This window comes from Catharus ustulatus, chromosome 33 (assembly GCF_009819885.2).
Source record: "Catharus ustulatus isolate bCatUst1 chromosome 33, bCatUst1.pri.v2, whole genome shotgun sequence".
Taxonomy (NCBI): Eukaryota; Metazoa; Chordata; class Aves; order Passeriformes; family Turdidae; genus Catharus; species Catharus ustulatus.
In genome coordinates, this window is record NC_046253.1 from 2,085,054 (window position 1) to 2,111,461 (window position 26,408).

Here is a 26,408-nt window from a genome sequence, read left to right on the forward strand (position 1 = left end):
AATCCTCCCTTTTCACCCCAAAATCTGCTCCTTGAACCCCAAAATCCACCCATGAACCCCAAAATCTGATCCTTGAACCCAAAATCTGCACTTTGCATCCCAAAATCTGATCCTTGAACCCAAAATCTGCACTTTGCATCCCAAAATCTGATCCTTGAAACCCAAAATCTGGTCCTTGAAACTCAAAATCTGATACTTGAAACTCAAAAACGACCCCAAAATCCTCCCTTTTCACCCCAAAAATGGCCCTTGAACCCCGAAAGCTGAACCCAAAATCTGCACTTTGCAACCCAGAATCTGCTCCTTGAAACCAAAATCTGGTCCTTGAAACTCAAAATCTGCTCCTTGAAACCCAAAATCGGCACTTTGCACCCCAAAATCTGATCTTTGAAACCCCAAAATCTGATCCTTGAAACCCCAAAAATGGTCCCTGAACCCCAAAATCAGCCCTTGAACTCCAAAATCTGCACTTTGCACCCCAAAATCTGATCCTTGAAACCCAAAATCCTCCCTTTTCATCCCAAAAATGGCCCTTGAACCCCAAAATTGGCTCCTTGAAACCCAAAATCTGCTCCTTAAAACTCAAAATCTGCCTTTTCACCCCAAAATCTGATCCTTGAAGCCCAAAATCTGCCCCTGAACCCCAAAATCTGCTCCTTGTACCCCAAAAATAGCCCCTGAATGCCAAAACCTGATCCTTGGTCATGGTTGCCCCCTGGTGGCCGTGGTAGCCCCGTGGTGACCATGGTAGCCCCATGGTGGCCATGGTGGCCATGGTAGCCCTGTGATGGCCATGGTAGCCCTGTGATGGCCATGGCAGCCCCATGGTATCCCCATGGTAGCCCTGTGATGGCCATGGTAGCCCTGTGGTGGCCATGGTGGCCATGGTAGCCCTGTGATGGCCGTGGTAGCCCTGTGGTGGCCATGGTGGCCATGGTAGCCCCACAGTGGCCATTGTAGCTCTATGGTGGCCGTGGTGGCCATGGTGACCCCATGGTGGCCATGGTAGCCCCATGGTAGCCACGCTGACCGCGCCGTGCCCCGGGCAGGGTCTGGAGATCGTGTTCCGCGTGGGGATGGCGCTGCTGCAGCTCAACCAGGCCGAGCTGGTGCAGCTGGACATGGAGGGCATGTCCCAGGTACGGCCCCGGCGCCGCGCCGGCCACGGGCTGCGGTGGCCATGGGCAACTGGCCATGGGCTACGGTGTCCATGGGCTACGGGCCATGGGTTACAGGGCTGCAGTGGCCATGGGCAACCGGCCACGGGCTACGGGGCTACGGTGGCCATGGGCAATGGGGCTGGGCTGGGACTGGGGCAACGGCGCGGGGTGGGGGTGGGGTTGGTCAATGGGAAGGGTCTTGGGGTGGGATTGGGATGGGATTGGTCAGTGGGATGGGGTTTGGGGTGGATTTTGGGATGGGAGTGGTCAATGGGATGGATTTTGGGATGGATTTGGGTTGGGTTTGGTCAATAGGATGGATTTTGGGATGGATTTGGGTTGGGTTTGGTCAATGGGAAGGATTTGGGATGGAATTTGGTCAATGGGATGGATTTTGGGATGGGTTTGGTCAGTGGGATGGGGTTTGGGATGGGTTTGGTCACTGGGAAGGATTTTGCTATGGATTTGGGGTGGGATTGGTCAGTAGGAAGGGGTTTGGGGTGGGATTGGTCAATGGGATGGGGTTTGGGGTGGATTTGGTCAATGGGAAGGATTTTGGGATGGACTTGGGATGGGTTTGGTCAATGGGATGGGATTGGTTAGTGGGGTGGATTTTGGGTTGGATTTGGGATTAATTTGGTCAATGGGATGGATTTTGGATGGATTTGGTCAGTGGGATGGATTTTGGGGTGGGATTGGGATGGGGTTGGTCAATGGGTGGGTTTTGGGATGGGATTGGTCAATGGGAAGGATTTTGGGGTGGATTTTGGGTGGATTTGGTCAATGGGATGGGTTTGGGATGGGATTGGGGTTGGGATTGGTCAAAGGAACGATTTTGGGATGGGTTTGGTCAATGGGATGAGTTCTTGGATGGATTTTGGGATGGGATTGGTCAGTGGGATGGATTTAGGATGGATTTTGGGTTGGGTTTGGTCAATGGGACAAATTTTGGGGTGGGATTGGGATGGATTTGGTCAATGGGATGGATTTTGCGATGGATTTGGGTTGGGTTTGGTCAATGGGATGGATTTTGGGGTTGGGATTGGTCAATGGGATGGATTTTAGGATAGGTTTGGTCAATGGGATGGGTTTTGGGATGCAGTTGGTCCGTGGGAAGGGGTTTGGGATGGGATTGGTCAATGGGATGGATTTGGGTTGGATTTGGGTTGAGTGTGGTCAATGGGATGGATTTTGGGGTGGGTTTTGGGGTAGATTCAGTCATTGGGATGGATTTTGAGATGAGTTTGGGATGGGATTGGTCAATGAGATGGATTTTGGGTGGATTTGGTGAGTGAGATGGATTTTGAGATGGGTTTGGTCAATGGGATAGATTTTGGGTTGGATTTGGGATGAATTTGGTCAATGGGATGGATTTTGAGATGGGTTCAGTCAATGGGATGGGTTCTTGGATGGATTTTGGGGTGGATTTTGGAATGGGATTGGTCAATGGGAAGGGTTTTGGGATGGATTTGGTCAATGGGATGGATTTTGGGGTGGGATTGGTCAATGGGATGGATTTTAGGGTGGGATTGGTCAGTGGGATGGATTTGGGATGGGTTCAATCAATGGGATGAGTTCTTGGATGGATTTTGGGGTGGATTTGGTTAATGGGATGGGTTTTGGGGTGGGTTTTGTGGTGGATTTGGTCAATGGGATGAATTTTGGGTTGGATTTGGGGTGGATTTGGTCAATGGCAGGGATTTAGGGTGGATTTGGAGTTGGGTTTGGTCAATGGGATGGGGTTTGGGATGGGATTGGTCAATGGGATGTGTTTTGGGATAGGTTTGGTCAATGGGATGGATTTGGGATGGGTTTGGTCAATGGAAGAGTTCTTGGATGGATTTTGGGCAATAGGAAGGATTATGGGATGGACTTGGGATGGGTTTGGTCAATGGGATGGATTTTGGGGTTGGGATTGGTCAATGGGACGGATTTTGGGTTGGATTTGGGATGGGGTTCGTCAATGGGGTTGGTTTTGGGTTGGATTTGGTCAATGGGAAGGATTTTGAGATTTTTTTTTTCAATGGGAAGGGTTTGGGGTTGGTGAGTTTGATCAATGGGACAGGGTTTGGGATGGATTGGGTCAATGGGATGGATTTTGGGTGGATTTGGTCAGTGGGATGGGGTTTGGGATGGATTGGGTCAATGGGATGGGTTTTGGGGTGGATTTTGAGGTGAGTTTGGTGGGAGTTTGGTATCAATCTTTGTGCATTCCCCATTCTGGATGAAATCTGAATGAATTCTGGGTGAGTTTGGTGTGAGTTTGGTGTGAATTTTGGATGATGGTGACACCAAGCCGTTGTCATTCCCCCCAGTATTTCCAGAAGGTGATCCCGCACCAGTTCGACTCCTGCCCCGACAAACTGATCCTGCGCGCCTGCCAGGTCAAATACAACCCCAGGAAAATGAAAAGGTGGGGACATGTCACTGTCACTGTGTCACTGTCACCTGTGTGTCACCTGTGTGTCACTGTGTCACCTCCCTGTGTCACTTCTGTGTCCCTGTGTCACTGTCACTGTGTCACCTCCCTGTGTCATTGTCCCCATCCTGTCCCCATCCTTGTCCTCTCTCTATCCCTGTCCCCAGCTGTCCCTGTCCTTGTCCCCATCCTTGTCACCACTCCTGTGTCCCTGTCCCCTCCCTGTCCCCAGCTGTCCCCATGCTGTCCCCATGCTGTCCCCAGCTGTCCCCAGCTGTCCCTGTGTGTCCCCAGGCTGGAGAAGGAATACGCCGCCCTCAAGAGCAAAGAGATGGAGGAACAGATCGAGATCAAGGTGACACCTGGGGACACGGGACAGCTGGGGACATTGGGGACACCTGGGGACAACCAGGAGCATTTGGGGACACTTTGGGGACATGGGGGACACCTGGGGGACACCTGGGGACATCTGGGGGACAGCCAGGAGCACCTGGGGACATCTGGGGGATGTCTAGAGACACCTGGGGGACATTGGGGACACTTGGGGATACCTGGGGGGATGCCTGGGGACACCTTGAGGACACTTTGGGAAGACTTGGGGACACCTGGGAACATCTGGGGGACACCTTGGGGGCATTGGGGACACCTGGGGCCAGCCAGGAACACCTGGGGGACACCATAGGAACACCTGGGGACACTTTGGGGACATTTGGGGACACCTGTGGCCGTCCCCCCAGCGGCTCCGCTCCGAGAATCGTTTGCTGAAGCAGCGAATCGAGACCCTGGAGAAGGTGAGACCCAGAAACACAAAAATAGCAAAAAAATCCCAAAATCCCCAAAAAACACCAAAAAATCCCAGTGAATTCTGGGAACCCAAAAAAAACCAAAAAAAACCCCAAAAAATCTCCAAAAAAAATCCCAAAAAAAAAAAAATCCCTAAAAAACCCAAACCCCCAAAAAATCAAACCCACCCAAAACCCAAGAAAAAGCAAAAAAAAAACCCCAAAAAATCCAAAAAAAGCCAAAAAATCCAAAAAACTCAACCCCCCCCAAAAAGACCAAAACCCCCACCCCCAAAAAACAAAAAAAACCCCAACTCCCCCCAAAAAAACCCAAAAAATCCGCAAACCCCCCCCAAAAAAAACCCAAAAAACAAAAAAAACCCAATAAACAAAAAAAACCCAGAAAACAAAAAAATCCCGAAAAACCCAAAACCCCAAAAAAAACCCCAAAAAAACAAGAAAAACCCCAAAAAATGAAAAAAATCCCCCCAAAAAATCCCAAAAAACAAGAAAAACCCCCAAAAAACCAAAATATCCCCCCCAAAAACCCGCAAAAATCCCAAAAGCAAAAAAAAAACCCTAAAAAAAAAAAGAAATCCCACCCTTCCCCTAAAAACCCCGATGCATTCTGGGAACCCAAAAAAAATAAAAAATGCAAAAAAATCCCCCCAAAATGCAAACAAAACCAAAACAAAAAAAAAAAAAACACCCCCCCCCCAAAAAAAATTGAAAAAAAAAACAATTTTCAGATTAAAATTTTCCCATTTTGGGACAAAATCTCATTTTGGGCCCAATTCCCCATTTTGAATGAATTTTTTTTTTTCCATTTTGGGACAAAATCCTCAAATTTTGGGATAAAATCTCTCAATTTAGGGACAAAAATCTCCCAATTTTTGGGTAAAAATTCCCCATTTTGAGAAAAATCTTCGAGTTTTGGGATAAAATTTCACCATTTTGGGATAAAATCATCAAATTTTGCATTCAAAATCTCCCATTTTGGGGTAAAAATTCCCCATTTTGGGATCAAATCTCCAAATTTTGAGGTGAAATTTCCTCATTTCGGGATCAATCCTCAAATTTCGGGACAAAATCTCATTTTGAGCCCAATTCCCCATTTGGAGGTGAAATTTTTTTCCCCATTTTGGGATCAAATCCTCCAATTTTGGGATAAACATCCTCAAATTTTTGGTTCAAATTTCCCCATTTTGAGCCCAAATCTCATTTGGAGCCCAATTCCTGCAATTTGAATTCAATTTTTTCCCCATTTTGGGACAAAAATCCCCAAATTTCGTCCCCACCCCTCCCCATTTCGGAACTAAAATCTCATTTTTTATTCTCACCCCCCCAATTCCCACCCAAATCCGAGATCTGAGCCCCTCCCCCATCCCAGCGCCTCCCCCATCCCAGCCCTTCCCCCATCCCAGCCCCGCCCCCATCCCTGCCCCTCCCCCATCCCTGCCCCTCCCCCCCGCGGGATGTGGGGATTCTGGGGTGGGGGAGGGGAGGGGGAGGGGCCTCTGTCACTGTCATTGTCGTTGTCACTGTGTGTCACTGTCACTGTGTGTCACTGTCATTGTCACTGTGTGTCACTGTGTGTCACTGTCACTGTCACTCTCACTGTCACTCTCACTGTCACTGTCACTGTCACTCTCACTGTCACTGTCACTCTCACTGTCACTGTCACTGTCACTCTCACTGTCACTCTCACTCTCACTGTCACTTTCACTGTCACTGTCACTGTCACTCTCACTGTCACTCTCACTGTCACTGTCACTCTCACTGTCACTGTCACTCTCACTGTCACTCTCACTGTCACTCTCACTCTCACTGTCACTGTCACTCTCACTCTCACTCTCACTGTCACTCTCACTGTCGCTGTCACTGTCACTCTCACTGTCACTGTCACTCTCACTGTCACTGTCACTGTCACTCTCACTCTCACTGTCACTGTCACTGTCACTCTCACTGTCACTCTCACTCTCACTGTCACTGTCACTCTCACTGTCACTGTCACTCTCACTCTCACTGTCACTGTCACTCTCACTGTCACTGTCACTCTCACTGTCACTGTCACTCTCACTCTCACTGTCACTGTCACTCTCACTGTCACTGTCACTCTCACTGTCACTCTCACTGTCACTCTCACTGTCACTCTCACTGTCACTCTCACTCTCACTGTCACTGTCACTGTCACTCTCACTGTCACTCTCACTGTCACTCTCACTGTCACTCTCACTGTCACTGTCACTGTCACTCTCACTGTCACTGTCACTCTCACTCTCACTGTCACTCTCACTGTCACTGTCACTGTCACTGTCACTGTCACTGTCACTCTCACTGTCACTCTCACTGTCACTCTCACTGTCACTGTCACTCTCACTGTCACTGTCACTCTCACTCTCACTGTCACTCTCACTGTCACTGTCACTGTCACTGTCACTGTCACTGTCACTCTCACTGTCACTCTCACTCTCACTCTCACTGTCACTGTCACTCTCACTCTCACTCTCACTGTCACTGTCACTGTCACTCTCACTCTCACTCTCACTCTCACTCTCACTGTCACTGTCACTCTCACTGTCACTGTCACTGTCACTCTCACTCTCACTCTCACTCTCACTGTCACTCTCACTGTCACTCTCACTGTCACTGTCACTCTCACTGTCACTGTCACTCTCACTGTCACTCTCACTGTCACTGTCACTCTCACTCTCACTGTCACTGTCACTGTCACTGTCACTGTCACTGTCACTCTCACTCTCACTCTCACTCTCACTGTCACTCTCACTGTCACTGTCACTCTCACTCTCACTCTCACTGTCACTGTCACTGTCACTCTCACTGTCACTGTCACTCTCACTCTCACTCTCACTCTCACTGTCACTGTCACTCTCACTCTCACTGTCACTGTCACTCTCACTCTCACTCTCACTGTCACTCTCACTCTCACTGTCACTGTCACTGTCACTGTCACTGTCACTCTCACTGTCACTGTCACTGTCACTGTCACTCTCACTGTCACTGTCACTCTCACTCTCACTGTCACTGTCACTCTCACTGTCACTGTCACTCTCACTGTCACTCTCACTCTCACTCTCACTGTCACTGTCACTGTCACTCTCACTGTCACTGTCACTCTCACTCTCACTGTCACTGTCACTCTCACTGTCACTGTCACTCTCACTGTCACTCTCACTCTCACTCTCACTGTCACTGTCACTGTCACTCTCACTGTCACTCTCACTGTCACTCTCACTGTCACTCTCACTGTCACTGTCACTCTCACTGTCACTGTCACTCTCACTCTCACTGTCACTGTCACTCTCACTCTCACTCTCACTCTCACTCTCACTGTCACTGTCACTCTCACTGTCACTCTCACTGTCACTGTCACTCTCACTGTCACTGTCACTCTCACTCTCACTGTCCCTGTCACTCTCACTGTCACTGTCCCTGTCTCTGTCACTCTCACTGTCACTGTCACTGTCACTCTCACTGTCACTGTCACTGTCACTCTCACTGTCACTGTCACTCTCACTGTCCCTGTCACTCTCACTGTCACTCTCACTGTTACTGTCACTGTCACTCTCACTGTCACTGTCACTGTCACTCTCACTGTCACTGTCACTCTCACTGTCACTGTCCCTGTCACTCTCACTGTCACTGTCACTCTCACTGTCCCCTCCCCAGGAGAGCGCGGCCCTCGCCGATCGCCTCATCCAGGTACAAACTCATTTCCAACTTTCCTGATTTTCCCAATTTATTCTGATTTTTCCCAAATTTTCTCCCAATTTTTCTTGATTTTTTTCCCAATTTGTTTTTCATTTTCCCTGAATTTTCCCCCAATTTCCCCAATTTTCCCTTTTTTTCCCCCATTTTCCTTTTCCTCCTCTTGTCTCCCCCAATTTTTGGGATGAATTTTTCCTTTTTCTGTGTTTTTTTGTTTTGTTTTTTTTTTATTTTTTCTCCTTTTCCAGAGGCTCCCGAGCAACTCGGGGGGATTGGGGAGAATTTGGGGAATTTTGGAAAAATTTGGGACTTTTGGGGAAATTTGGGGAAAATTTGGGGGAGAATTTGGGGGAAAATTTGGGGAATTTTGGGAATTTGTAGATTTTTTTGGGGATTTGGGGAAATTTGGGAAATTTGGGGTTTTTGGGGGATTTGGTAATTTTGAAATTTGGGGGATTTTGGGAATTTTTATTTTTGGGGATTTTTGGGAATTTTGGAATTTGGGGAATTTTGGGATTTTTGGGGATTTGGGAGAATTTTGGGGAATTTTGGGGATTTTGGGATTTGGGGAGTTTGGGGGAAATTTGGGATTTGGGGGAATTTTGGGATTTTTGGAGATTTGGTGATTTTGGGATGATTTTGGCTGTAATTTGAGATGAGGGAGGGGAAAAATGCCCCTGGAGGTCACACAGGGGTGGTGGCACCTCCCTATCCCGAACGTCCCCATTGTCCCTGATGTCCCCACTGTCCCCAATGTCCCCAGGGCCAGGTGACACGGGCGCAGGAGGCCGAGGAGAACGACGTGATCCGGCGGGAGCTGGCGCTGGTGAGACAGCGCTGGAACACGGCAACGGAGAGTCTGAGACAGGCGCAGAGCACCATCCGAGAGCTGCAGGTGTGACACTGTCACTGTCACTGTGTGTGTGTCACTGTGTGTGTCACTGTGTGTGTCACTGTGTGTGTCACTGTGTGTCACTGTGTGTGTGTCACTGTGTGTGTGTCACTGTGTGTGTGTGTGTGTCACTGTGTGTGTGTCACTGTGTGTGTCACTGTGTGTGTCACTGTGTGTGTGTCACTGTGTGTGTGTCACTGTGTGTGTCACTGTGTGTGTCACTGTGTGTGTGTCACTGTGTGTGTGTCACTGTGTGTGTCACTGTGTGTGTCACTGTGTGTGTGTCACTGTGTGTGTGTCACTGTGTGTGTCACTGTGTGTCACTGTGTGTGTGTCACTGTGTGTGTGTCACTGTGTGTGTGTCACTGTGTGTGTCACTGTGTGTGTGTCACTGTGTGTGTGTCACTGTGTGTGTCACTGTGTGTGTCACTGTGTGTCACTGTGTGTGTGTCACTGTGTGTGTGTCACTGTGTGTGTGTGTCACTGTGTGTGTGTCACTGTGTGTCACTGTGTGTGTCACTGTGTGTGTGTCACTGTGTGTGTGTCACTGTGTGTGTGTGTCACTGTGTGTGTGTGTCACTGTGTGTGTGTCACTGTGTGTCACTGTGTGTGTCACTGTGTGTGTGTCACTGTGTGTGTCACTGTGTGTGTCACTGTGTGTCACTGTGTGTGTCACTGTGTGTCACTGTGTGTCACTGTCACTGTGTGTCACTGTGTGTGTGTCACTGTGTGTGTCACTGTGTGTGTGTCACTGTGTGTGTCACTGTGTGTGTGTCACTGTGTGTGTGTCACTGTGTGTGTGTCACTGTGTGTGTGTGTCACTGTGTGTGTGTCACTGTGTGTGTCACTGTGTGTGTCACTGTGTGTGTGTCACTGTGTGTCACTGTGTGTGTCACTGTGTGTGTGTCACTGTGTGTGTGTGTCACTGTGTGTGTGTCACTGTGTGTGTCACTGTGTGTGTCACTGTGTGTGTGTCACTGTGTGTCACTGTGTGTCACTGTGTGTGTGTCACTGTGTGTGTGTCACTGTGTGTGTGACACTGTGTGTGTGTCACTGTGTGTGTGTCACTGTGTGTGTCACTGTGTGTGTGTCACTGTGTGTGTGTCACTGTGTGTGTGTCACTGTGTGTGTGACACTGTGTGTGTCACTGTGTGTGTCACTGTGTGTGTCACTGTGTGTGTGTCACTGTGTGTGTCACTGTGTGTGTCACTGTGTGTGTGTCACTGTGTGTGTGTCACTGTGTGTCACTGTGTGTGTGTCACTGTGTGTGTGTCACTGTGTGTCACTGTGTGTGTGTGTCACTGTGTGTGTCACTGTGTGTGTCACTGTGTGTGTCACTGTGTGTGTGTCACTGTGTGTGTCACTGTGTGTGTGTCACTGTGTGTGTCACTGTGTGTGTGTCACTGTGTGTGTGTCACTGTGTGTCACTGTGTGTGTGTCACTGTGTTTGTCACTGTGTGTGTGTCACTGTGTGTGTGTCACTGTGTGTGTCACTGTGTGTGTGTCACTGTGTGTGTGTCACTGTGTGTCACTGTGTGTGTGTGTCACTGTGTGTCACTGTGTGTGTGTGTCACTGTGTGTGTGTCACTGTGTGTGTGTCACTGTGTGTGTCACTGTGTGTGTGTCACTGTGTGTGTGTCACTGTGTGTGTGTCACTGTGTGTCACTGTGTGTGTGTCACTGTGTGTGTGTGTCACTGTGTGTGTGTCACTGTGTGTGTCACTGTGTGTGTCACTGTGTGTGTGTCACTGTGTGTCACTGTGTGTGTGTCACTGTGTGTGTGTCACTGTGTGTGTGACACTGTGTGTGTCACTGTGTGTGTCACTGTGTGTGTCACTGTGTGTGTGTCACTGTGTGTGTCACTGTGTGTGTGTCACTGTGTGTGTGTCACTGTGTGTCACTGTGTGTGTGTGTCACTGTGTGTGTGTCACTGTGTGTGTGTCACTGTGTGTGTCACTGTGTGTGTCACTGTGTGTGTGTCACTGTGTGTGTGTCACTGTGTGTCACTGTGTGTGTGTCACTGTGTGTGTGTCACTGTGTGTGTGTCACTGTGTGTGTGTCACTGTGTGTCACTGTGTGTCACTGTCACTGTGTGTGTCACTGTGTGTGTGTCACTGTGTGTGTGTCACTGTGTGTCACTGTGTGTGTCACTGTGTGTGTGTCACTGTGTGTGTGTCACTGTGTGTGTGACACTGTGTGTGTCACTGTGTGTGTCACTGTGTGTGTGTCACTGTGTGTGTGTCACTGTGTGTGTGTCACTGTGTGTGTGTCACTGTGTGTGTCACTGTGTGTCACTGTGTGTGTCACTGTGTGTGTGACACTGTGTGTGTGTCACTGTGTGTGTGTCACTGTGTGTGTCACTGTGTGTCACTGTGTGTCACTGTGTGTGTGTCACTGTGTGTGTGTCACTGTGTGTCACTGTGTGTGTGTCACTGTGTGTGTGTCACTGTGTGTGTGTGTCACTGTGTGTGTGTCACTGTGTGTCACTGTGTGTGTGTCACTGTGTGTGTGTCACTGTGTGTGTGTCACTGTGTGTGTGTGTCACTGTGTGTGTGTCACTGTGTGTCACTGTGTGTGTGTCACTGTGTGTCACTGTGTGTCACTGTGTGTGTGTCACTGTGTGTGTGTCACTGTGTGTCACTGTGTGTGTCACTGTGTGTGTGTCACTGTGTGTGTGTCACTGTGTGTGTCACTGTGTGTGTCACTGTGTGTCACTGTGTGTCACTGTGTGTGTCACTGTGTGTGTGTCACTGTGTGTGTGTCACTGTGTGTGTGTCACTGTGTGTGTCACTGTGTGTGTCACTGTGTGTGTGTCACTGTGTGTGTGTCACTGTGTGTGTGTCACTGTGTGTCACTGTGTGTGTGTCACTGTGTGTGTCACTGTGTGTGTGTCACTGTGTGTGTGTCACTGTGTGTCACTGTGTTTGTCACTGTGTGTGTGTCACTGTGTGTGTGTCACTGTGTGTGTGTCACTGTGTGTGTGTCACTGTGTGTCACTGTGTGTCACTGTGTGTCACTGTGTGTGTGTCACTGTGTGTGTGTCACTGTGTGTGTGTCACTGTGTGTGTGTCACTGTGTGTCACTGTGTGTGTCACTGTGTGTGTGTCACTGTGTGTGTGTCACTGTGTGTGACACTGTGTGTGTCACTGTGTGTCACTGTGTGTGTCACTGTGTGTCACTGTGTGTGTGTCACTGTGTGTGTGTCACTGTGTGTGTGTCACTGTGTGTGTCACTGTGTGTGTCACTGTGTGTGTGTCACTGTGTGTGTCACTGTGTGTGTGTCACTGTGTGTGTGTCACTGTGTGTGTGTCACTGTGTGTGTCACTGTGTGTCACTGTGTGTGTGTGTCACTGTGTGTGTCACTGTGTGTGTCACTGTGTGTGTCACTGTGTGTGTGTCACTGTGTGTGTCACTGTGTTTGTCACTGTGTGTGTGTCACTGTGTGTGTGTCACTGTGTGTGTCACTGTGTGTGTCACTGTGTGTGTCACTGTGTGTCACTGTGTGTGTCACTGTGTGTGTGTCACTGTGTGTGTGTCACTGTGTGTGTGTCACTGTGTGTGTCACTGTGTGTGTGTCACTGTGTGTGTGACACTGTGTGTGTGTCACTGTGTGTCACTGTGTGTGTGTCACTGTGTGTGTGTCACTGTGTGTGTGTCACTGTGTGTCACTGTGTGTGTCACTGTGTGTGTGACACTGTGTGTGTGTCACTGTGTGTGTGTCACTGTGTGTCACTGTGTGTGTGTCACTGTGTGTGTGTCACTGTGTGTGTGTCACTGTGTGTGTGTCACTGTGTGTCACTGTGTGTCACTGTCACTGTGTGTGTCACTGTGTGTGTGTCACTGTGTGTCACTGTGTGTGTGTCACTGTGTGTGTCACTGTGTGTCACTGTGTGTGTGTCACTGTGTGTGTGTCACTGTGTGTGTGTCACTGTGTGTGTCACTGTGTGTGTCACTGTGTGTGTGTCACTGTGTGTGTCACTGTGTGTGTGTCACTGTGTGTGTGTCACTGTGTGTGTGTCACTGTGTGTGTCACTGTGTGTGTCACTGTGTGTCACTGTGTGTCACTGTGTGTGTCACTGTGTGTGTGTCACTGTGTGTGTGACACTGTGTGTGTGTCACTGTGTGTCACTGTGTGTGTGACACTGTGTGTGTGTCACTGTGTGTGTGTCACTGTGTGTCACTGTGTGTGTGTCACTGTGTGTGTGTCACTGTGTGTGTCACTGTGTGTGTGTCACTGTGTGTGTGTCACTGTGTGTGTGTCACTGTGTGTGTGTCACTGTGTGTCACTGTGTGTCACTGTCACTGTGTGTGTCACTGTGTGTGTGTCACTGTGTGTGTGTCACTGTGTGTCACTGTGTGTGTCACTGTGTGTGTGTCACTGTGTGTGTCACTGTGTGTGTGTCACTGTGTGTCACTGTGTGTGTCACTGTGTGTGTGACACTGTGTGTGTGTCACTGTGTGTGTGTCACTGTGTGTGTGTCACTGTGTGTGTCACTGTGTGTGTGTCACTGTGTGTGTGTCACTGTGTGTCACTGTGTGTCACTGTCACTGTGTGTGTCACTGTGTGTGTGTCACTGTGTGTGTGTCACTGTGTGTCACTGTGTTTGTCACTGTGTGTGTGACACTGTGTGTGTGTCACTGTGTGTCACTGTGTGTGTGTCACTGTGTGTGTGTCACTGTGTGTGTGTCACTGTGTGTGTGTCACTGTGTGTGTCACTGTGTGTGTCACTGTGTGTGTCACTGTGTGTGTGTCACTGTGTGTGTGTCACTGTGTGTGTCACTGTGTGTGTCACTGTGTGTGTGACACTGTGTGTGTCACTGTGTGTCACTGTGTGTGTGTCACTGTGTGTGTGTCACTGTGTGTGTGTCACTGTGTGTGTCACTGTGTGTGTGTCACTGTGTGTGTGTCACTGTGTTTGTCACTGTGTGTGTGACACTGTGTGTGTCACTGTGTGTGTGTCACTGTGTGTGTGTCACTGTGTGTGTCACTGTGTGTCACTGTGTGTGTGTCACTGTGTGTCACTGTGTGTGTGTCACTGTGTGTCACTGTGTGTGTGTCACTGTGTGTGTGTCACTGTGTGTGTCACTGTGTGTGTGTCACTGTGTGTGTGTCACTGTGTGTGTGTCACTGTGTGTGTCACTGTGTGTCACTGTGTGTCACTGTGTGTGTCACTGTGTGTGTGTCACTGTGTGTGTGACACTGTGTGTGTGTCACTGTGTGTCACTGTGTGTGTGTCACTGTGTGTGTGTCACTGTGTGTGTGTCACTGTGTGTCACTGTGTGTGTGTGTCACTGTGTGTGTCACTGTGTGTGTGTCACTGTGTGTGTGTCACTGTGTGTGTGTCACTGTGTGTGTCACTGTGTGTCACTGTGTGTGTCACTGTGTGTGTGACACTGTGTGTGTGTCACTGTGTGTGTGTCACTGTGTGTCACTGTGTGTCACTGTCACTGTGTGTGTCACTGTGTGTGTCACTGTGTGTGTGTCACTGTGTGTCACTGTGTTTGTCACTGTGTGTGTGTCACTGTGTGTGTGTCACTGTGTGTGTGTCACTGTGTGTGTGTCACTGTGTGTCACTGTGTGTCACTGTGTGTGTCACTGTGTGTGTGTCAATGTGTGTGTGTCACTGTGTGTGTGTCACTGTGTGTCACTGTGTGTCACTGTGTGTTTGTCACTGTGTGTGTCACTGTGTGTGTGTCACTGTCACTGTCCCGGTGACAGCGCTGGAACACGGCAACGGAGAGTCTGAGACAGGCGCAGAGCAGCATCCGAGAGCTGCAGGTGTGACACTGTCACTGTCACTGTGTGTGTGTCACTGTGTGTGTGTCACTGTGTGTCACAGTTACTGTGTGTCACTGTGTGTGTCACTGTCACTTTGTCTGGCTCTGTCACACAAGAGACCCCCAGGTGAGTGACAGGTGATGGTGCTGGGGCAGGTGACACTTGGTGGCACAGGTGACACCTGCCTGAAGGAGGATTTGGTGGCGGGGGGAGGTGGCCTTTGGTGACCCTTGGTGACCCTTGGTGACCCTTGGTGACCCTTGGTGACCCTTGGGGACATTTGGGGACATTTGGGGACATTTGGTTCCTCCCAACTCTCAGAGGAGTTCATGACAGGTGGGAGGTGACACTTGGTGACCCTTGGCGACAGTTGGTGACATTTGGTGACATTTGGGGACAGGGTAACCCCTGTCTGACCGAGGAGTTCATGGCTGAGGGGGGGAGGTGACATTTGGTGACATTTGGGGACAGGGTAACCCCCGGCTGACCGAGGAGCTCGTGGCTGGGGGGGGAGGTGACAGTTGGTGACACTTGGTGATTTTTGGTGACCTTTGGGGACAGGGTAACCCCCGGCTGACGGAGGAGTTCGTGCCTGAGGGGGGGAGGTGACATTTGGTGACACTTGGTGACATTTGGGGACAGGGTAACCCCCGGCTGATGGAGGAGTTCGTGGCTGAGGAGGGGAGGTGCAGTTGGTGACACCTGGTGACACTTGGTGACATTTGGGGACAGGGTAACCCCCGGCTGACCGAGGAGTTCGTGGCGCACCTGGAGACGGAGCTGGAGCGATCGCGGCTGCGCGAGAGCCAAACCCTGGGGGCGCTCCAGGAGATGAGGGACAAGGTCCTGGACATGGAGAAGGTGACACTGAGGGGACACTGAGGGGACACCAGGGGACACTGGGGACAGGGAGCGCTCCAGGAGATGAGGGACAAGGTCCTGGACATGGAGAAGGTGACACTGAGGGGACACTGAGGGGACACCAGGGGACACTGGGGACAGGGAGCGCTCCAGGAGATGAGGGACAAGGTCCTGGACATGGAGAAGGTGACACTGAGGGGACACTGAGGGGACACTGAGGGGACACTGAGGGGACACTGGGGACAGGGAGCACTCAAAGAGATGAGGGACAAGGTCCTGGACATGGAGAAGGTGACACTGAGGGGACACTCAGGGGACACTGGGGACAGGGAGCGCTCCAGGAGATGAGGGACAAGGTCCTGGACATGGAGAAGGTGACACTCAGGGGACATCAGAGGACACTGGGGTGGCACTGGGGACAGGGAGGGTCCCATGGGTGGCCTTGGGGACAGGGAGTGGTGGCACTGGGGACAGGGAGGGTCCCATGGGTGGCACTGGGGGCAGGAACTGGCCTGGGTGGCTCTGGGATGGTCCCCAACTGATGTCCCTGTGTCCCTGTCCCTCCTGATGTCCCTGTCCCCATTGATGTCCCCTGTCCCTGTCCCCACTGATGTCCCTGTCTGTCCCTGTCCCTGTCCCTGTCCCCTGTGTCCCTGTCCCTGTCTGTCCCTGTCCCTGTCTGTCCCTGTCCCTGTCTGTCCCTGTCCCTGTCCCTGTCTGTCCCTGTCCCCACTGATGTCCCTGTCCCTGTCCCCAGCGCCAGCCTCTCCCGGACGATTCCCACGTGGTTCGGCTGCAGGAGGAGCTGCAGGAGCTGGGCCTGAGCGACCTGGGGGACACCTGGCAGGTGAGAGGGGACATTGGGGACATTGGGGACACCTGGAAGGTGAGAGGGGACATTGGGGACACCTGAGTGACCTGGGGGACACCTGGTAAGTCCCAGGTGTCCCAGGTGTGCTGTACCTGACCAGATGTGTCCCAGCTGTCCCCAGGTGTGCTGTAGCTCCCAGGTGTGTCCCCAGGTGTGTCCCCAGGTGTCCCCAGGTGTGCAGTACCTCACAGGTGTGTTCATACCTGACCAGGTGTGTCCCAGGTATGCTGTACCTGACAGGTGTGCCCCAGGTGTGTCCCCAGGTGTGTCCCAGCTGTCCCCAGGTGTGTCCCAGGTATCCATACCTCACAGGTGTGTCCCCAGGTGTGTCCATACCTGACAGGTGTGTCCCAGGTGTGTCCCCAGATGTCCCCAGGTGTGCAGTACCTCACAGGTGTGTCCACAGGTGTGTTCATACCTGACCAGGTGTGCCCCAGGTGTCCCCAGGTGTCCCCAGGTGTGTCCCCAGGTGTCCATACCTGACCAGGTGTGTCCCCAGGTGTCCCCAGGTGTCCCCAGGTGTGTCCCCAGGTGTCCATACCTGACCAGATGTGTCCCCAGGTGTGCCCCAGGTGTCCCAGCTGTGTCCCCAGGTGTCCCAGCTGTGTCCCCAGGTGTCACAGGTGTGTCCCCAGGTGTCCCAGGTGTGTCCCAAGTGTCCCCAGGTGTCCATACCTCCCAGCTGTGTCCCCTCGTGTGTCCCCAGGTGCGCGGGGGCCGCTGGGAGGAGCCGCGGGCGCTGGGCGGGGCCGTGCTGGGGGTGCAGCTCCGGGACAGCCCGGCCCAGGCGGAGCTCAGGGCGCTGAGACAGAGAGTCACACACCTGGAGGAACAGGTGAGAGACTGGGGGGACTGGGAGGGACTGGGATGGACTGGGAGGGACTGGGAGGGACTGGGAGGGACTGGGAGGGACTGGGAGTGACTGGGAGGGACTGGGACAGAGAGTCACGCACCTGGAGGAACAGGTACAAACTGGGAGGGACTGGGAGGGACTGGGATGGACTGGGAGAGCCCAGATCAGGGTTTATCCCAGGTTAATCCCGGTTCAGTCCCAGGTTTATCCTGGATCAGTCCCAGGTTTATCCCACGTTAATCCCATTTCAATCCCAGTTTAATCCCGGTTCTATCCCAGGTTAATCCCGGTTTAATCCCGGGTTAATCCCAGGTTTATCCCCTCCCAGGACAGGATCCAGCGCTCAGTTTTAGGCCGGGCTGAGCAGGCCTGTGCCGGGCTCAGGGAGCAGGGCCTGGTTTAATCCCAGGTTAATCCCTGTTTAATCCCAGGTTAATCCCGGGTTAATCCCAGTTCTATCCCAGGTTAATCCCGGTTCTATCCCCTCCCAGGACAGGATCCAGCGCTCAGTGTTAGACCGGGTCGAGCAGGCCTGTGCTGGGCTCCGAGAGCAGGGCCTGGTTTAATCCCAGGTTAATCCCAGGTTAATCCCAGGTTTATCCCGTTCCAGGACAGGATCCAGTGCTCGGTGTTAGGCCGGGCTGAGCAGGCCTGTGCCGGGCTCCGGGAGCAGGGCCTGGTTTAATCACGGTTCTATCCCAGGTTAATCCCGGTTTAATCCCAGGTTAATCCCGGTTCTATCCCCTCCCAGGACAGGATCCAGCGCTCGGTTTTAGGCCGGGCTGAGCAGGCCTGTGCCAGGCTCCGGGAGCAGGGCCTGGTTGATCCCAGGTTAATCCCGGTTCTATCCCAGGTTAATCCCGGTTCTATCCCAGGTTAATCCCGGTTCTATCCCAGATTAATCCCGGTTCTATCCCCTCCCAGGACAGGATCCAGCGCTCAGTGTTAGGCCGGGCTGAGCAGGCCTGTGCCGGGCTCCGGGAGCAGGGCCTGGTTTAATCCCAGGTTAATCCCGGGTTAATCCCGGTTCTATCCCAGGTTAATCCCGGTTTAATCCCGGTTCTATCCCCTCCCAGGACAGGATCCAGCGCTCGGTGTTAGGCCGGGCTGAGCAGGCCTGTGCCGGGCTCCGGGAGCAGGGCCTGGTTTAATCCCGGCTCTATTCCAGGTTAATCCCAGGTTAATCCCGGTTCTATCCCCTCCCAGGACAGGATCCAGCGCTCGGTTTTAGGCCGGGCCGAGCAGGCCTGTGCCGGGCTCCGGGAGCAGGGCCTGGTTTAATCCCAGGTTAATCCCGGTTCTATCCCCTCCCAGGACAGGATCCAGCGCTCGGTTTTAGGCCGGGCCGAGCAGGCCTGTGCCGGGCTCCGGGAGCAGGGCCTGGTTTAATCCCAGGTTAATCCCGGTTCTATCCCCTCCCAGGACAGGATCCAGCGCTCGGTGTTAGGCCGGGCTGAGCAGGCCTGTGCCGGGCTCAGGGAGCAGCTCCGCGCCGCGGCCGCCCAGAGCCAGGGGCTGCAGGCCCAGCTCAGCGAGAGCCACCGGAAACACGCGGAGGCGCAGTGCAAGGTGGGACATGGGGACAGCAGGGGGACACTTGGGGACAGCGGGGATTGTGGGGACATCAGGGAACACTGGGGACATTGGGAACTTCGGGGACAATGGGGACACTGGGGACTCCTTGGGAACACCTCGGGGACATTGGGGACACCTTGGGGACATCTTGGGGATACCCTGGGGACAGTGGGGACACCTTGGGGTCACCTGAGGACATTGGGGACACCTTGGGGACAGTGAGGATTGTGGGGACATCAGGGGACACTGGGGACTTCAGGGACAATGGGGACACAGGGACATTGGGGACATCAGGGGACACTGGGGACACCTTGGGGACATCAGGGACACCTTGGGGACATTTGGGACACCTTGGGGACAGGGGGACATCTTGGGGACACCTTGGGGACATTGGGAACCTTGGGGACAGCGGAGATTGTGGGGACAGTGGGGACGCCTTGGGGACAGTGGGGACGCCTTGGGGACAGTGAGAACATTGGGGACTTTGGGGACAGTGGGGACGCCTTGGGGACATCAGGGACACCTTGGGGACAGTGGGGATTATGGGGACAACAGGGGGCGTTGGGGACACTGGGGGCATTGGGGACCGCAGGGACACCTTGGGGACATTGGGGACACCTGTACTGTCCAGGTGACATCCCTGTCCCCTCCTTTGGGGACACCCTGTCACCTTTGGGGTCCCTGTGCCTCTCCCTCAGGATCCCAGTGTCCCCATTGTCCCCAGTGTCCCCTCCTTTGGGGTCCCAGTGTCCCCATTGTCACTATTGTCCCCAGTGTCCCCATGTCCCCGTGTCCCCTCCGCTGTCCTTCCCCTGTCCCTGGTGGCCGGACTGACCCCAGTGGCCCTGGGCTGTCCCCAAGGTGTCCTGATGTCCCCAGAGTGTCCCTGTTGTGTCCCCAATGCCCTGAGCATTCCCAGGCTGTCCCCAGGCTGTCCCCAATGCCCTGAGTGTCCCCAGAGTGTCCCTGGCTGTCCCTGGTGACAGGGCTGTCTTGGGGGTGTCCCCAGGGTGTCCTGAGTGTCCCCAAGGTGTCCCTGGGTGTCCCTGCTATGTCCCCAAGGTGTCAGTGAGATGTCCCTGGGTGTCTCCACGGTGTCCCCCGTGTCAGGGCTGTCCCTGTGACATCCCTGAGAGTCCCTGCTGTGTCCCCGGAGTGTCCCTGGGTGTCCCTGGGGGTGTCCCCACACTGTCCCCCATAGCAGGGCTGTCCCCAGGGTGTCCCCACGGTGTCCCCATGGTGTCCCAGGGCTGTCCCCGGGGTGTCCCAGGGCTGTCCCCGCCCTGTCCCCAATCCCAGGGCTGTCCCAGGGGCTGTCCCAGGGCTGTCCCCACTGTGTCCCCGCGGTGACGGCGCTGTCCCCAGAGCAAGGAGGAGGTGATGGCCGTGCGGCTGCGCGAGGCTGACAGCATGGCCGCCCTGGCTGAGATGAGACAGAGAGTGGCGGAGCTGGAGATCCAGGTACGGGGACACGGGGACATGGGGACAGAGGGGACATGGGGACATGGGGACAGTGGGGACACGGGGACATGGGGACACGGGGGACACAGGGACAGAGGGGACAATGGGGGACACTGGGGACATTGGGGGAACAGTGGGGACATGGGGGACACTGGGGACAGTGGGGACATTGGGGACAGTGGGGATGGGACACCGGGGACACTGGGGACATCAGGGACATTGGGGCCATGGGGACACAGGGACAGGTGTCCTCAGTGTCCCCTGGTGTCCCCAGCAGGAGGAGGGGCGGCTGCAGGGCCAGCTGCAGCACTCGGACACGGCGCAGTACATCCGGCACCTGAGGGGACACATCCGCCAGCTCCGCGCTGAGGTGGGGACACCGACACTGGGGACAATGGGGGGATTGGGGACACTGGGGGGATTGGGGACAATGGGAACAATGGGACACTGGGGACATGGGGGACGCTGGGGAGATGTGGGGACATTGGGGACACTGAGGGTGTTGGGGACACTGGGGGGACATGGGGACACTGGGGGGGATTTGAGACATTGGGAACATTGGGGACACTGGGGGGACATGGGGACATTAGGGGTACTGAGGACAGTGGGGACACTGTGGGGGGATTGGGGACAATGGGGACAGTGGGGACATTGGGGACATGGGAGGACATGGGGACATTAGGGGCACTGGGGACATTGGGGACAGTGGGGACACTGGGGGAATGTGGGGACACTGGGGACAATGGGGGGATTGGGGACAATTGGGACAGTGTAACATGGGGATACTGGGGGGACATTGGGGACACTGGGGACACTGGGAACATTGGGGACACTGGGGACGCTGTGGGGACACTGGGGACATTGGAGACAGAGGGGACATTGGGGACATTGGGGATAGGGGAGACACTGGGGGCTGGGGACACCGGGGGGAGCCGGGTGGCATCCGGGGGCGCTGGGAGAGGTGACAGGGTTGGGGACACGTGGGTGGCACCCACAGGTGCTGGGGGACCCCCAGGCTGGCCCCGGTGCCACCAGCGATGTCCCCTCAGTGCCACCACCAGCGATGTCACCTCAGTGCCACGTGGCCTGGGGACAGCTGGTGACAACGTGTTCCTCTGTCCCCATCCCTGTCCCCTCTGTCCCTGTCCTCTCTGTCCCTGTCCCCTCTGTCCCCTCCTCTCCCCTCTCTGTCCCCTCTGTCCCTGTCCCCTCTGTCCTCTCTGTCCCTGTCCCCTCTGTCCCTGTCCTCTCTGTCCCCTCTGTCCCCTCTGTCCCTGTCCCCTCTGTCCCCTCTGTCCCTGTCCCCTCTGTCCCCTCTGTCCCCTCTGTCCCCTCTGTCCCTGTCCCCTCTGTCCCTGTCCCCTCTGTCCCCTCTGTCCCCATCCCAGGTCCGGCTGCTCCGGGGCCCGCTGTCCTTTGGCTCGGTGGCCTTGGGGACACCCCTGGGGGACGAGGACTCGCTGGGCTCCTCGGACGAGGAACTGCCACCGCCCTTCCCCCTGACCCCTGGGGACATTGGGGACATTGGGGACACTGGGGACAGCAGTGACAGCGAGCCCGAGGTGGCACCAACAGCACCGTGACACCAGGGGACACCACTGGGGACATTGGGGACAGCCTGAGGTGGCACCAGCAGCACCGTGACACCAGGGGACACTGGGGACATTGGGGACAGCCTGAGGTGGCACCCCAGGGACCCACAGGGACACTGGGGACAGCAATGACACCGAACCGGAAGGGGCACTGTGACCCATGGGGACATCAGGGGACACTGGGGACACCCCAGGGATCTTTGGGGACATCAGGGGACACTGGGGACACCCCAGGGATCTTTGGGGACATCAGGGACACCCCAGGGATATTTGGGGACATTGGGGACAGGCTCAGAGGACAACGTGGGGGACACTGAGGGAGATGCAGGGCCCTTTGGGGACACTGAGGGGACAGGTAGGGGACACTGAGGGACACCTGTGACAGGCAGGGGACACTCTGGGGCATGCAGGGGACACTTGGTGACAGCAAGGGACACAAAGGGACATTCAGCACTCCAGGGGACGCAGAGGGACACCCAGGGGACACCGAGGGACATCCAGGGGACATTCAGAGGACACTGAGGGACATCGAGGGGACACAGAGGGACAGACGTGGCCTGGCTGATCTTGCACATGGAGAGATCCCAGGATGGGGACAGGGACACACCTGGGACAGGGACACACCTGGGACAGGGACAGGGACACGCCAAGGACAGGGACACACCTGGAATGAGGACACACCTGGCTGGGGACAGATCTGGGACAGGGATAAGGACACACCTGGGACAGGGACACACCTGGCTGGGGACAGATCTGGGATGGGGACAGGGACAGGGACACAGACAAGGACAGATCCCAGGATGGGGACACACTGGGGACAGGGACACACCTGGGACAGGGACACACCTGGGACAGGGACACACCTGGGACAGGGACACACCTGGGACAGGGACAGGGACACGCCAAGGACAGGGACACACCTGGAATGAGGACACACCTGGCTGGGGACAGATCTGGGACAGGGATAAGGACACACCTGGGACAGGGACACGCCTGGGACAGGGACACGCCTGTCTGGGGACAGATCTGGGATGGGGACAGGGACAGGGACACAGACAAGGACAGATCCCAGGATGGGGACACACCTGGGACAGGGACACACCTGGGACAGGGACAATCCCAGGGCACAGCTGGATCTGGGACATACCTGGATCCTGGGATGGGGACACACCTGGGACAGGGACAGATCCTGGGACAGGGACACACCGGGGATGGAGACAGATCCTGGGACGGGGACACACCTGGGACAAGGACAGGGACAGATCCTGGGATGGGGACACACCTGGGACAGGGACAGGGACAGATCCTGGGACGGGGACACACCTGGGACAGGGACAGGGACAGATCCTGGGACGGGGACACACCTGGGACAGGGACAGGGACAGATCCTGGGATGGGGACACACCTGGGACAGGGACAGAGACAGATCCTGGGATGGGGACAGGGACAGGGACAAGGACATGCCGGGCTGGGGACAGATCTGGGACAGGGACAGATCCTGGGACACAGCTGGGACGGGGACAGATGCCAGGATGAGCACGATCACAGGACAGGGACAATCCCAGGACAGGGACAGGGACAGATTGCTGGACACAGCTGATCCCAGGACAGGGACAGATCCCAGGACAGGGACAATACAGGGACAGGGACAGATCCCGGGACAGGGACAATCCCAGGACAGGGACACTCCTGGGACAGATCCCTGGGCACAGCCGATCCCAGGATGGGATCCCAGCCCCGATGCCCTCCTGGATTCTGTGGGACCCCACAAGTGGATCCCAGATCCCCCAATGGATCCCAGGCTCTGAACAGCTCCTGGATGGATCCTGGGCACCCCCAAATGGATCCCAGGCTCTGAACAGCTCCTGGATGGATCCCAGAACACCCTAAAGGATCCCAGGTCCCCAGGGATGGATCCCGGGCTCTGAACAGCTCCTGGATGGATCCTGGGCACCCCCAAATGGATCCTGGACCCCTCTGGATCTCCTGGATGGATCCCAAACCCCCACAATGAATCCCAGACCTCCCTAATGGATCCCAGACCCTTCTGCATCTCCTGGATGGGTCCCAGGCTCTGAACCCCTCCTGGATGGATCCCAGATCACCCTAATGGATCCTGGACCCCTCTAATGGATCCTGGACCCCTCTGGATCTCCTGGATGGATCCTGGATCTCCTGGATGGATCCCAGGCTCTGAACAGCTCCTGGATGGATCCGAGGTCCCCAAATGGATCCCAGACCCTTCTGGATCTCCTGGATGGATCCTGGGCTCCCCCAAACAGATCCCAGACCCCTCTAATGGATCCTGAACCCCTCTGGATCTCCTGGATGGATCCTGGGCTCCCCCAAATGGATCCCAGATCCTCGGGATGGATTCCAGGCTCGGAACAACTCCTGGATGGATCCCAGACCCCTCCACTGGATCCTGGACCCCTCTGGATCTCCTGGGTGGATCCCAGACTCTGAAACCCTCCAGGATGGATCCTGGACCCCCCAAAATGGATCCCAGACCCCCCCAAGGGATTCCCAGACCCTTCCAGGGGCCCCCAATGGATCCCAGATGCCCCCAGATGGATCCTGGATTCTTCTGGACCCCCCTGGTGGATCCTGGACCTTTCTGGACCCCATTGGATGGATCCTGGATCCCCCCAATGGATTTTGAACTCTTCTGGACCCTCCTGGGTAGATCCCAGATCCCCCAAATTGATCCTGGACTCTTCTGGACCCCCCTGGGTGACTCCTGGATCCCCCAAATGGATCCCAGATCCCCCAAATGGATTTTGAACTCTTCTGGATCCTCCTGGGTAGATCCCAGAGCTGCCAAAAGGATCCTGCATTCTGAACCACCCCTGGGTGGATCCCAGACCCCTCAGGACTCCCTTGGATGGATCCTGGATCCCCCCAAATGGATTTTGAACTCTTCTGGACCCTCCTGGGTAGATCCCAGATTCCCAGATGGATCCTGGACTCTTCTGGACCCTCCTGGGTAGATCCCAGATCCCCCAAATGGATTTTGAACTCTTCTGAACCCTCCTGGAAGGATCCCAGAGCTGCCAAATGGATGCTGGACTCTGAACTCCCCCTGGATGGATCCTGGATCCCCCAAATGGATCCTGGACTCTTCTGGATCCTCCTGGGTGGGTCTTGGATCCCCCAAATGCATTTTGAACTCTCTTGGACCCTTCTGGGTAGATCCCAGATTCCCAAATGTATCCTGGACTCTTCTGGACCCCCCTGGATGGACCCAGAGCTGCCAAGTGGATCCCAGACCCCTCAGGACCCTCCTGGATGGATCTTTGATCCCCCAAATGGATTTTGGACTCTTCTGGACCTTCTTGGATGGATCCTGGATCCCCCAAATGGATCCTGGACCTTCTTGGCTGGATCCTGGTCCTCCAAATGGATCCTGGACCCTCCTGGGTAGATCCCAGATTCCCAAAAATGATCCTGGACTCTTCTGGACCCTCCTGGGTGGATCCTGGATCCCCCAAATGGATTTTGAACTCTTCTGGACCCTCCTGGGTGGATCCCAGAGCTGCCAAATGGATCTTGGACCTTTCTGCACCCCCCTGGATGGATCCCAGATCCCCTCAATGGATTTTGAACTTTTCTGGACCCTCCTGGGTCGATCCTGGATCCCCCAAATGGATCCCAGACCCCTCAGGACTCCCTTGGATGGATCCTGGATCCCCCAAATGGATTTTGAACTCTTCAGGACCCTCCAAATGGATCCCAGATCCCCCAAATGGATCCTGGACCTTCCTGGACCTTCTTGGATGGATCCTGGACTCTTCTGGACCCTCCTGGGTGGATCCTGGATCCCCCAAATGGATTTTGAACTCTTCTGGACCCTCCTGGGTAGATCCCAGATTCCCAAATGGATCCTGGACTCTTCTGGACCCCCTGAGTGGATCCCAGATCCCTGAGTGGATCCCCTGGGTGGGACCCTGGTGGGGACACCCCCTCCCCTCCCCTCCCCCACTGTACAGAAATACAGGATCCCAAAACGCCTCGAACCGACCCCAAAATTCCTTGGGTTTGGGCTCACCCGGGGGGTCCCAGTACATCCCAGTTCAATCCCAGTAATCCCAGTACATCCCAGTGCCCCCAGTTCAATCCCAGCCCATCCCAGTACATCCCAGTGCAATCCCAGTGCCCCCAGTTCAATCCCAGTACATCCCAGTTCAATCCCAGTACATCCCAGTGTCCCCAGTACATCCCAGTGCCCCCAGTTCAATACCAGTCCCTCCCAGTGCCCCTAGTTCAATCCCAGTTCAATCCCAGTCCCTCCCAGTTCAATCCCAGTACATCCCAGTGTCCCCAGTCCCTCCCAGTGCCCCTAGTTCAATCCCAGTTCAATCCCAGTCCCTCCCAGTTCAATCCCAGTGCCCCCAGTTCAATCCCAGTCCCTCCCAGTTCAATCCCAGTGCCCCCA

At 54.7% G+C, this 26,408-nt stretch overlaps 1 protein-coding gene and 1 long non-coding RNA gene across 3 annotated transcripts in view; one reads left to right on the plus strand and one right to left on the minus strand.

Moving 5' to 3' along the window:
- EVI5L (ecotropic viral integration site 5 like) overlaps positions 1–22,208 on the plus strand; it is a 35,834-nt gene extending 13,626 nt beyond the window's left edge. Inside the window, exons 8-20 of the mRNA XM_042780106.1 lie at positions 1,050–1,139; positions 3,476–3,573; positions 3,874–3,934; positions 4,317–4,370; positions 8,052–8,084; positions 8,854–8,985; positions 15,493–15,621; positions 16,379–16,507; positions 17,199–17,327; positions 18,768–18,914; positions 20,286–20,381; positions 20,656–20,751; positions 21,770–22,208. Of these exons, the coding sequence (XP_042636040.1) occupies positions 1,050–1,139; positions 3,476–3,573; positions 3,874–3,934; positions 4,317–4,370; positions 8,052–8,084; positions 8,854–8,985; positions 15,493–15,621; positions 16,379–16,507; positions 17,199–17,327; positions 18,768–18,914; positions 20,286–20,381; positions 20,656–20,751; positions 21,770–21,964 (1,389 nt within the window). The 3' untranslated portion in view covers positions 21,965–22,208. The remainder of the gene's footprint in view (positions 1–1,049; positions 1,140–3,475; positions 3,574–3,873; positions 3,935–4,316; positions 4,371–8,051; positions 8,085–8,853; positions 8,986–15,492; positions 15,622–16,378; positions 16,508–17,198; positions 17,328–18,767; positions 18,915–20,285; positions 20,382–20,655; positions 20,752–21,769) is intronic.
- Positions 22,209–22,272: 64 nt separating this feature from the next.
- LOC117009568 lies at positions 22,273–23,349 on the minus strand. Of its 2 annotated transcripts, none has more exons than XR_004420496.1 (3): positions 23,338–23,349; positions 22,837–22,983; positions 22,273–22,710 (listed from the first exon to the last, which is right to left on the minus strand). It is a non-coding gene; the product is annotated as an uncharacterized LOC117009568 (long non-coding RNA). The 2 variants fall into 2 exon arrangements; XR_004420497.1 differs by lacking the exon at positions 23,338–23,349 and adding an exon at positions 23,059–23,085.
- Between the last annotated feature and the right edge of the window lie 3,059 nt (positions 23,350–26,408).